We start from the raw sequence: 12,383 nt of genomic DNA, 5'->3' as shown, positions 1-12,383 counted from the left end.
AACAGGCCTTAACTCTAGTGTCTCCAGTGTGAGGGAGAGGAATTCAAGCTTCAAGCCCCTTCACCTCTCTGGGAAGGAGATTAATTAGCCACAGGTTTTGTTTTTAACTAAAGCATAGGTGTCACGCTGCTCTTGCCTTCCTCTAGCATTCGGTTCTTTAAGTCTGAGTGGCTGCATTTTCTAATGTTTAGAAAAAAAGAGAAAAGGGCCACAAGCAGACACAGAGTGTTGGCTATTCACTCTCCATAACTGAGGCTCCGTTTCCAACTGCTTAGCATACAAAATCCATGTCTCCTTCAGTTTTAGACTTTAACCAAGAGAATCTTTTTGTTTGATTGGTTCTTGTTTTGTTTAAAGATTGTATCTTCAGAGGTTTCCATTGCTGGCATCTGTCTGTCTCAGGAGACAGTGGAGGAGTTCGCCTTTGGGGGTGAGGTCAAGCTGTTGGACAGTTGCAGCTCTTGGTGTGGCTGTAGAAATTGATGAAGGAGAGACATGTTTTGTTGCAGCTGAGGCAGATGAAGGTGTTCAGTTGTGCTGCTGCAGATGCAACATGGTGTTTCTTCTCTCCGTGCTCCTCCCTGCGGTTATTTATTTACTGCTATGGAAACATGACTGGACTATCATCTGTTAACTGACTTTCTGAAGAATTTTAAAATGGGAACTTTATCTAAAAAATAATAATATCTGCTTTCAGCTGAAGGTGCTAAGGCCTATCTGGTGCTGATGGGAGTTGTAGTTCAACAGCATCTGGAGGGCACAGTGTTGGCTAGTACTGCCCTTTGCTCACCATCACCTGAGCCTCTTTCAGACATTTATCATGACATTGATATTCATGGGCAAGACAGTGTTTTTTAATTGTGTATGAAAAATTAGGGAAAAATTAGCAAGTGTTCTTTAGCCCACTCTCAGCCCCAGGCAACAAAGCCCAAATAAATTAGAATATGGGCTTTTGCTAAAACAGGGCTGGGCATTTTCTATATTCAGGTGGCTCTTTTTTTCATAGACTGGTCCAGCGACACACACAGGCCAGTCTACTAATGATCAGACTCTATAGTAAAATCACCACCCTGTAGCAGTAAAAGCTTCATGATTATGAAGCACAAGCATTCAGGCATGCCTAGGACATTATATATAAAAGGCAAATGCAGCTATAACACGAACTGTTGCATATCTCTTATCTCTCATTTTGAAAACAATTTTGGTTATAAGCACAAGCTTGATTAAAATCTGTTAGGGTCAATGGGAGCCAAATAAAATTGCTTTATTGACCAGATAGGCCACAAGCCCCTTTACTGGCCAACCCTGCTCTTTGTTCAACAGATTATTCTGGTTTCAGCTGATTTTCACTCCCTGATATTCCAGACTTGGATTCCCCATAGCTGAGGCATCTGTGCTTTGACTGATAATGCCTTTTCTAGCTATTGGAAAGACGGACGCAGGATGCGACCGATGGGTTTAAATCGTGAGTGAATTGGAGAAAGTGAACGTTACGTGGGCTTTCAGAACCAGTGATGAAGTCCGTTAATTAATACGGAGGTGGTGCATTAAACTAAAAAACAAAAAACTATTTTCCTCCCACAGTAGAAAGGCATTTCACTAGGACTAGGCCTCCTACACACAGACATTCAAATTATGTAAATTTCTATCAGAAATGTAGGTGTATGGCCAGTGTATGCAAAACGTTTTTCAATATCTTATTGCTGTGTGGATGGGAATGGCTGGAACTGGCCAAATACAAGGCCATATGGCCAAATTTTGAGAGTCTTGCTTATCTGCTTCCCCTGTACTTTTCATATCAGGTGTTCCCGGAGGGACAAGTGTGAGAGGGCAGATGAACCATATCGATTTGCAGCCAGCATCAAGCAATGCATGAGCATCATTGTGCAACCTAGCAGCATCCCGGTTTCTGAGCACAGCCTTCCGGTAGGTAGCCATGGTGGGTGGTTGCTTGCTTGTTTAAAGAGCATTTCCTTTGTTTATTCTCTGAAGTACTGCTAGAGTATTATTTATTAATTAACTATTAAATTTCCATACTGTTCTTCACCTGAAGTTCACAGGGTGGTTTAGAATATAAAACCTCAAAAATACATACATACATACAACAACAACAACAACAACAACTACTACTACTACTACTACTACTACTACTACTACTCTCCAAATACAGTATCATTATATGCAGCATGATGTGTCATCAAAGAAAATGGCACAAGAATGATTTTGCTTAATACTTCCTACGAGAGCAGCCTTCGCCAACCTAGTCCACCCCCACCAGATGTTTTAGATTAGAACTCCCATCAACCCCCAGCCACCACACGTTGGCAAAGGCTGCATAGTAGCCAAAAAGAAGAAGTCCTTTTGTAATCCCCACCCTCAAAGCAGTGCAAAGTGGGCACAGTGCAAAGCTCTAATATCTTTTCAACTTAGAATTGTGAGAAGATGGACGCTGTAAGGTTACTTACTCTGTATGGCAAAAAAGAAAAAGAAACCCTACATCAACTATGACATTGATTTTAAAATCATGCTTAGTATTGCCAGTTACAGAGTTATAAAGGCTACTCCATAACCCTCTCAGAGGGTGGAAGCTGCAGTTCGAATCATTCTCTGTTCACGTTCAGCTGCTGGTGCTATAGCTCTGAAGCAGCCGCATGCAACTCAGTGATAATTGTCTTTTTACAGGCCACTGTGAGTTTGGCTTCTGGAGTGTTCCCACTGGTGGATAAAGAACCAATCCTTGCTGAGTTCTGTGTGTAGCATTGGCATCTGTTCTATAACCTTGCTGCGTGTCACCAGTGGTTGGCCAACAAAAATGTGCTTGTTGTACACTGGGACCTGAGCGGTTAATGGGAATAGGCCCTAAGCAGATATAATTGGCTGATCAGTCACTCATTTTGAATGGCAAATATAACCTCATTATATTTTCAAATGGCAAGTGCACAAAAGTTCCCCTGATTGAAACCTGAGGTGCTTGCGATTTTATTAAAAGATTTGAACTGTTAGGCTGTGAGAAAATAGTCAATTCCACCTCTACCTGCTGGTATTATGACTCTTCAGGTCTGTGGAGCAACTAGATGCTAACTAGTGATTTTGGAAACAGTTGAAGAGCAGCCTGCATCTTTGCTTCTCATCTCTTTGAGAAAGAAAGAGAATAAATGCCCCACTTTCCCTTTCCCTTCTCTCTTATGCAATGACAGGTGGTGATCTCTTTCCCTTTCTGCTTTTTGGTTTTGTTTTGTTTTGTTGTAGCTCAGCTTGCTGGTGAGAGACGCACCTGACCTGTCGACTGGTATCACTTGCGTATTTGGAAACCTCACTGAAGTTGAAGGCCAAGTTTTGGGCAACCAAATTGTATGCATTTCACCAGCATCAAAAGATGTTCCTGCCATACCTGTGGACCAAGGTGAGCTGGCTTATGATTTGAGGTACAATATAGGCAGGCAACCCATCATACACACTGCAGGAATTTGTGGCACAAAAGGACAGGATCTGGACGGCTGGCGGGCTTGACTAGATTTAGATTTAGGCCTGCACTTCTGCCTTCCCCTGCAGTGATATGTGGATAAAGTTATTTTTCCCAAGAGCAGGCAAGAAAGGGATATCATCCACAAACCTGGCTTCCCAGTAGTGTAATTCTACCCAAATTTATGTACCACACAAATTTAAAAGTCAGTCTCCAAGCCATCTGCTTTCTGGGCTCTGCATCATTAGGGGTCTCAGTCTTTTGTAATCTGAGGCGGGCCAGAAAGGAGGTAGTGTGGGTGTTACTCACACTCTGAAGTATGACTCAGTCACCATGAGTGGGTGGAGAAGTCTTCTAATTTTTGGGCTGTTGCTTTGCTAATGCCATGGCTGTCAAACTCTCTCTGACATACACAGTTACCAAACAGCTCATTGTTTCAAACTTGTTTTCTCATTGGCTGATTTCCAAATATCCATACTTTCTTCTTATCTGTTTTATATGCAGAAAACACTTAATGAATATGCACATAAATCCAGGCAGCCCTGAAAGTTCTGAACAGGGCTCAGCACAAACTCCTGTTGCAGTTCAACTAGCATATTCATTTTTCTGATGATTTCATCTCCTCCCCCTTTAATGCTGACTTTGGAGCCATCAGAGGAATACATTTCCATAAAGTATTGGAAGCATTATGCACACCTTTGTTCATATACTAAGTACCTGGAACATAGGTGAAATAATCAGGAAAGCATGACCTGTCAATCTTAGGCACGGTATTTGTGTTATCCCAATGTTGTGGGAGTTTCAGCATCAATGGCACTTCTTACACCATTGGGATAACATGAGAAGCCACTGGACCATGCAGCAGTGCAACCTGTCTTGTCAGCATTATCCTGGGGAAACTGAGGTATCATGTAGAAAAGGTGCAGCCTAGTATTCTTATGGCCCTCTGCTTCTCACATAGCCCTAGTGGATAGGAAGGCTGCCTTATACCAAGTCAGATCATTGGTCCATCTAGTTCAGTATTGTCCCCACTGACTATCGGTGGCACTCCAGGGTTTCAGACAAAAAAACCCCCACATCCCCCATCCTTTCTGGAAATGCCAGGGATTAAACCTAGACCCACTGCATGCAACACAGATGCTCTACCACTGAGCCACAGCCCTTCCCATGTGAGCATCAGGCCTTGAGAGATGGTGACAGGACACAAGAGAAGAAGTGGTTTCTTAGGTATGCACAGTTCGGTCATTTTAAGGTTTTATAGTTCAGAAGAATGCCATTTACCAGTATCTGGAAGGCATTAGGGATCCAGTGCTAAAGCACCAGTGGGATGTGACCCAGTATCCTCTTAGAGCAGGAGGCAGGTCACTGCACACTGTCACAGCTGAAGATAAAAGCCTTCTGTTTGGCTTTGAAGCTCTGAATTATGTTTGCCACATCCAAGTTAGAAAGAAAAAGTTGCAAGGATCTCACTGGATTTGTGGGGAAGCAAACTTGCTTGCAGCTCAAGTCCAGGAAGATGGAGGAAAGATGCCCCAAAGATACTGAATGATATATGAGGAATCTGAAATATTATATCATTATGTTTCAATTATCTACTCTTTCTTTCTCCAGATTGGTTTGGGATAGAGCTGCTTCTGAAATCGAGAGAGACAGGAAAGATGTTTGTCAGCACAGAGTTCAAGTTCTACAACTGCAGTGCCCACCAGCTGTAAGACACCCTTTCTTGTTCTTCCTTATCTATCAGAACCTGAAGGCTTTAGCAATAATTCTAGATCTGTACTATAAAGGTTTCTCAGCACAGGAAAAGTCTGTCTGTGCAGACCTATATCTGTATCTATTCAGAAACAAGCCCCATTGGGTTCTGTGGGGCTTACTCCTAGGTAGGTGAGTATAGGATTGCAGCCTGTGTCAAACATTAGACTTGAAGACCAAGATAAGATGGATAAAGGTGCCCTGGCAACAATATCCACCACCATCTACACTAGGCAGAACAATTATTTCTCGAGTGTGTCAGGAAAACTATTTATTTATTTTTAGTTGCACCCATATATTATAAGCACAACTTGATTATCTTGTCACTAATGGAAGTATAGAAATGATTAGATACTAATGACAGGCCAATATAACATTCTCATAGCATGAAGGTGTAAATCATTATAAGCTGCCTCAAGCATTTTTGTGAGGGAGGGGGTTCTATAAACAGACAAAATAAATAAAACCAATAAATCAAATTTTGTGGTATTGTGCTTGTGCAACTATTGATATGTCTCACGTTAAGCCCTTATATACTAGCTGTTGGTTTTGAAGATCCTGAACCCAAGTTTTGCTTTCCTTAATTACTGTAACCCACAAGCTTGATGTTAATCCATCTCTCCCCAAAAGAGGTGAGCGGTTCATCAGAATGACTGCTCACCAGTGATAATCGAGCAAGCTAAGCTTGTCATCCAGGCATCCAAAGTGATGCCATAAACTTAGCATAACTAAGAGTTGGGGAAGTGGTCAAGCTGGCAGGGAAGCAGGAATTCTATGAAACAATAGCTGTCCTAAACTAGGAGAGAGGTGGGAGTCATGAGGGGGGAAATCCAAACTGAAATTCCAAACTGGTCCAGTGGAAGGCAAAGAGGCCAACAGCAGGTAGAGAAAGAGCCAATGGCAAGCAGAGTTTTGCCCCCATTCTCCTAGGGCATCACTGAGACTAAGGAAAAGGAAGCTGACAGCCAGTGGTTGTAAGTGAGAAGGCAGGCAAGTAAGGGATGGCTGACAACACACTGAGGTTAGTGAGGCAGAGCCCCATTTGCCCTAATGGAGCTGCTGGGACTGGAAACAGATATGTTCATGTTTGACAATGGGAATAGCCAACGCTTCATCTTAGTACTGATATGCTAAGTGAAGAAAGCTGCATTTAGATCCTGCAAATGGGAGCTGAAGAGCAGGCGCCACACAGATCCCTGCCAATCTGAGAAAGGGGGAGAGAAATGGGTCAAATAAATGAGTAATTAAATATGCTCATACTGCTTAATATTCCTACCCCACTCAGATTTGCATTTGTATGATTAGAATAAGCTTCCTTAGCTATTAAGGTCATTACAGAGGAATCAAAAGGCAATTACAATTGAGAATATAAGATGGAAGAAGATGGTTAATGTGTGTTTTAGCACAGTAAGGGGTGGGGTGAAGGGAGCTGCCCACACTCTCTAGTTTGGCATTGAAGTATCTTCTGTTTGTGAGGTGGTAAAATTCCTCATAACTCATATTAGCTTTTTAGATTAGATTAGTTTTCTCAGTGGTAACATAGAGACTAATAGATCATGCTGACATTAAAAATATCTGCCTGTCCATACTGGCCTAAAAGAAACAACCTCTGATTGTCTGTTCCATTGCCATTGCTTGCTATGGGAAAACAGAACCAAAGGATTCAGTGCCATGAAATGGGGAAATTAGCATGAGGAATTGAACTCTTACATCACACAGATGCTGTTGGCCTCTGAAAATATAAACTTCTCCCTTTTCTCCCACGTTGTTTATTATTAGAAATAGAAGAAATGGCTCTTCTGTGTGCTAGAAGCAGAAATGCTCATGATTCAAATGCTGTTTAGAAGTTTGTCCCTTTGGGAGCAGCTGCTCTCAAAATATCCCAAGGCAAAAATTGGATAAAAACACCATCTCAGTGACAGGCAAAGAAAAATTGCATGCATTGCAGAGGCTAACCAAAGCCCTGGGCAGATTCTGAAGCAATCATAGTTATCTTTGCTTGAGCTCTAGCTGACCCACTAGATGGCATTAAACTATTGCTCGTGCTGTCACATACCAGTTATAGACAGAAACTTTCCAGGTAAGTGGCTTGCCAGCACAATGCCCATATGGAGCTACATGAAACCTGTAACTCTCAAGACAGAAGGCAAATTTATACCAATCTGCCACCAGCAGAGACCTGGGACAGAATTATTTTTTCCTCTGTGTGAATACTTAATTGTATTCCAAACCATTTGGCCACATTGTAAACTTTCAGCTCTGATACTACAACCACAGAGAAAAACCCTCAGTACACAAACAGTGAAATTGACCACTTTTAATTTTGCATTGACCAGCTGAGTTATGCAAACCTAAGCTCTTCAAAGTTAAGGGAAGGGAAGATAGTCATTGTGGGCCAAAAATAATTTGACTCAAATTATTTCGGCATGGTTTTCCTTTTTCTACGTGCAGCGGTAGCTATCACATGAAGGCTAGCCTTGAAATTGCAATTTACCATACAAAACCAGTAGTCATGGATCAGAGGTTGAACACACTAGGATGCCTTAGACAATTCTCTATTCCCTCTGATTCAGTCCTGCACTGCAATATGGAGATAATAATACTAACCTACCTTACTGGGTTGTTGTAATGTTTACTGAGATTATGTATGTGAAGCACTTTGAACACTTAGAAAGTGCAATATAAATGCTAAGTACAGTGGTACCTTGGTTTATGAACTTAATCTGTTCCGGAAGTCCATTCTTAAACCGAAACTGTTCTTAAACCGAGGTGCGCTTTCCCTAATGAGGCCTCCCACTGCCGGTGCCCTTCCACTGTTCGGATTCGGTTCTTAGACTGAGGTAAAGTTTGCAAACTGGGACACTGCTTCCGGTTTTGTGGAGTTTGTAAACCGAATTGTTCGTAAACAGAACTGTTCTTAAACTGAGCTACCACTGTATTGCTATTGCGTCCTATCATTGGCATAGGCCTGTCAGCATAGGCCTGCAGTGCAGAAACATTAATTTTTCTTAATTCTTAAGTTTTATTTAGATAATTTCACATTATTCTGCAATCCCACTGCCCATCTGTTGATTTTAAATTTTGACACTTGCTAGAAGCAAGGAAGAAAGACATTTGGCAGTCAAGGCTGACATTAAAAATGAAAAAGGCACAAAACTGGCAATATCATGGACACAAGAATGTAATAAATATTCACCTAGTAAATCATATTTAAGGGTTAATTATGTTAACCAAATGTGTAAATGTTTAATGAGCTTTCTATCATCCATAAATTTTGTTGATATGTCAATAGTATCATTAACTGGCTCTTCGGTAATAATTATACATTTGTCAATAATAAACACATTTGCCCAGACTGAAACCTAGAGGTCCTTTATTCCTTTCTTGGCAGGTGCCTGTCTTGTGTGAACAGTGCTTTTCGTTGCCACTGGTGTAAATATCGAAACCTCTGCACTCATGACCCCACAACGTGTTCGTTTCAAGAGGGGAGGATCAATGTCTCTGAGGTATGAATACTGAATTTAAAGACTAGGCAGCACCTTTGAGTGCTGATCTTAGATGTTATCTTCATGATGGTGCCTGACTCTTTCCCCCCTCCTTCCATCCCCACCCCTGAAAAAAAGTCTCAAGATTTCCCAAGGTGAAAAGTAAAGGTGAGTAGTTTGGTTGATGAGCTCATTTTAGCACCAGGGGTAGGCGGGCTAAAAGTAAATGGAAGGTGCGGGACTACTCAGGTGCATAGCATGACTCAAGTCAAAGATGGATGTATATTTATAAGCAGAAGGCTTGTGAAAAATTCTCTCTATTGGAAGGATGGTAAATAGCACCTATTTGATTGATGCAAAAGATAATGATCCCTATCATCTTCTATTCTAGCAAAAATTGGGTTCTTTAACTTTAGGCGGCAATGTACCATCTGCTTATTCAAGCATAAATCTCAGAAATAAATGGGGTTTATACATTCATAGCTGGCAGGATTCCACCACTTTACATGAATTGTCACAACCATGCAGTGCATATATGTTTACAATGTGTACTTCTGACATGATAGCTCAGTCACAGAACTGGCAAAAACAGGCTTTACAGAGTAATTGGTGCAGAGTAGTTTAGAGAGAAGGTAAAACTGTTGAATGCTTCATCTTCTCTGGATGATGGAGAGAAATTTTAGATACATTGTTTCTTATCAATGTTTTTACTTGAATTGTGATTGATGTTAACCCAAATGTACTAACCTATCTGTAAATATAAACATACTTGTGAATACACTCGTAGCTTGGAAGTCGAATGGAATCCGTTCCGGAAGTCCGTTCGACTTCCAAAACATTCGGAAACCAAAGCGCGGCTTCTGATTTGCTTCAGAAAGCTCCTGCAGCCAATTGGAAGCCACAGAAGCCCCATAAGATGTTAGGGTTCCAAAGAACGTTCACAAACCAGAACACTCACTTCTGGGCTTGCGGCGTTCGGGAGCCAAAATGTCTGAGTACCAAGGCATTTGGGACCCATGGTACGACTGTAGGGGTGTGGATTCATGTTATGGATATCTGCTGTTTGTCTCTAGGCTGAAACTAGGTAATCGCAAACATGAACACCCTAAAGCACAGGTTTGAAGGTCTGCTCCCACATTTATAGGGAAGGGCCATAGCTGAGTGGCTGAGCCTCTGCTTTGCATGCAGAAGGTCCCTGGTTCCATCTCTGGCATTTCCAGGTAGGACTGGGTCCTTGAAGAGCCCCTTCTAGTCAATATCAATGGCCTGACCCCATATAAGGCAGCATCCTTTGCCCCTAACAAGGGGCTGAGTAAAGGGCAAGAGAAAGAGTGCAGCCAGGTGGCTATCCTTGCTGCAGGGAATAGCATACCCAGGCACACCAGCTCAACCAAGCATGTTCTGCTCTAAGAGGAAGCTCCCCTCTCATCTGTTTGCTAGCAATATGGTGGGAACACACTCTGTCTATCATCTGTCTATCTGTCCCAGCTTTCTGCCTAACAGGTTTCTGAGGTTGCTGAGAAAGAGTGAAAATTAAAGCATGATAAATACAAGATTCTTTTTAAAGGCAGTGATGACTTATGATTGCTAACAGTTTTAAGAGCTGCCAGGCTTAACCTTTGGGTCTCTGTGCAGCTGCCCCACATGGCAGGCTACTGAACTTCTCATTGCAGCATCTGCCTAAGGTAGTTTAGTATACTCTGCCCCAAGACTGATCCCGCCAAAGCTGACTAGTGGAACCTCCTGGACAGGAAGACCTGAGGCACCTTCTTATTCCCATTAGTTTTTCCCAAGCAACAAGATCTTCCTGAGGATTTGATTGTTCCTTTATTATTTAGTTGCTCTTCAGTCCTGACTTCTGGTTTACTCTTCAGTTCTACTTCCTAGTTTATCCCTTAATCCCGACATACTGAGAGGGTCTAAGCATTAGTGTTGAGTTTTGCTAGAGATCTGAGGCCCTATCAGCTGCCAAACGATGTCAGGTCCTGATGCTGGACCTGAGATTCACAGGTTGTTCTGTTTATTAGGAAAAGCGTCTCATTGAGATTTGGCAGCTGCATGACCTTTTGAGTTGTTGGTCATTCTCTGGCCGAAAGCAGTTGAACCTGAAAGGGCTCGTTTTGTAGGTCTTGTTATTAGAGTAATGATGTTCAGGTCTTGTTATGGATGGAGATTATTTGAGGGCTGTGCTGAAGAAGTGCTATACCCTTCTAGCTGAGAAGAGTGAGTATTTTGAGGGAGGAATGAGGGACAGGATACTACCCATGAGATCAAGGGAACACTTTCATTTTCCTTCTGACATTAAGAACATTAAGCCATCAGCATTTTTAAAACATTGGAGGTGGAGAGTGTCTACATTTTGGTTGAAAACCTCACATATATTTGACATTGCAAACAGGAATAAGTGGTTGTCATTCAGCCTCATAAAGACGGAGTCTGACCAGCAAGGAAATGAGATTGAAGAGGGAAAAAATGTTCAGCAATAAAAGGGACCATCAAGTTTCCTTTCTTCTTATCAAGTAATGATGCTCCATGCTGCATCAACAAAAAAGCATCAAGCTGAAACAACATGTGTGCCTTCCAGGTTAGAGAAGATGCCAGGAAATAGGTAATATAAAACTAGACATAATATATGTATATACATGAGCAGGGCTTGGCAACAGACAGGCATACATGATTGGAAGCCGCCACTGCCTCGCTTCTGCCTGTAACCAAAAGTGACACCAGGTGGCTTATACTGTTTGAACTTTTAAGTGTTTCATCAGAAGTGAGAGAAGACACTCGAGGGGTTCTCAACTCTGGAGACAAAGCTTTAAATAGCTTGATACAAAAGGAAGAAGCATCTTTCCAAACTGGCAAGAGGGAGCTGTTATCTTTTATTTTTCCTGTGCTCTAGTGAGGATGGATTTTCCTTCCTATCTGGTGAGGTTGCCTGCATTCCCTTTGCTCAACTTTGGAATTCAGTTTCTGCACTTTGAAGGCAGTGATGTCAAAGTTCCCCTCTTTTGTAGGTTGCTCTTACTATCCCCAGTGGGAGGGAGTGAGGGAGAGAAACAGGATTTGTCTAGACCAGGAAAAGGAAGCGAATGAGTGGCACAGCTGGAAATCCAAATCCAGGGGGGATTCTGACTCTGTGTCTTTTCTAATTGCTATTGCAAAACCTCTTCATGGTTTTGAGCAAGACATTCCAAAGGGCCATTTTCACATTGTGCTAAAGTATCCTAAAAGTCTGTCAGTGTGGAAAGTCCTGAGGTAGATAGATAGATAGATAGATAGATAGATAGATAGATAGATAGATAGATAGATAAATTTATTGTCATTGTCCGTATATACACAGTATACACAACAACGAAAATCAAACACCCACCCAAAGACCGGGTTCACATACACATTTGCACGTATCTCCAACACTCTCATCCTATTCAGACATAATCTATAAAAACATAACATAATCCAGAATATAACATAACCTATTAAAGGCATAACATAACCTAAAACCTGTCTCATTCCTTCCTACTCCCTGCTTGCTATTCCTTGCAACTGGCCCTGAGATCATTATTTAGTGCAATCAGGGCTCTTGGATAGAAACTATTCAGAAGGCGTGTGGTTCGTGTTTTCATTGTCCTATATCTTCTGCCTGAAGGCAACAGTTCGAAGAAGTTGTGAGCAGGATGGGTGGGATC

The 12,383-nt window shown here is 41.9% G+C and overlaps 1 protein-coding gene across 3 annotated transcripts in view; it reads left to right on the top strand.

Moving 5' to 3' along the window:
- PLXNA2 (plexin A2) overlaps window positions 1–12,383 on the top strand; it is a 398,388-nt gene that overhangs the window by 237,919 nt on the left and 148,086 nt on the right. For 2 of the 3 annotated variants that reach the window (XM_028734447.2, XM_028734448.2), the window contains exons 6-9: window positions 1,803–1,926; window positions 3,250–3,403; window positions 5,075–5,171; window positions 8,607–8,721. In XM_028734447.2, coding sequence (XP_028590280.2) covers window positions 1,803–1,926; window positions 3,250–3,403; window positions 5,075–5,171; window positions 8,607–8,721 — 490 coding nt within the window. Of the gene's footprint in view, window positions 1–1,802; window positions 1,927–3,249; window positions 3,404–5,074; window positions 5,172–8,606; window positions 8,722–12,383 lie in introns of those variants that run through there. The other variant, XR_013392973.1, reaches the window with a different exon arrangement.

The sequence above is a fragment of the Podarcis muralis genome, chromosome 5 (assembly GCF_964188315.1).
Source record: "Podarcis muralis chromosome 5, rPodMur119.hap1.1, whole genome shotgun sequence".
Taxonomy (NCBI): Eukaryota; Metazoa; Chordata; class Lepidosauria; order Squamata; family Lacertidae; genus Podarcis; species Podarcis muralis.
Note: the sequence above shows the minus strand (reverse complement) of the source record. Positions and strands in the feature narration are given on the sequence as shown.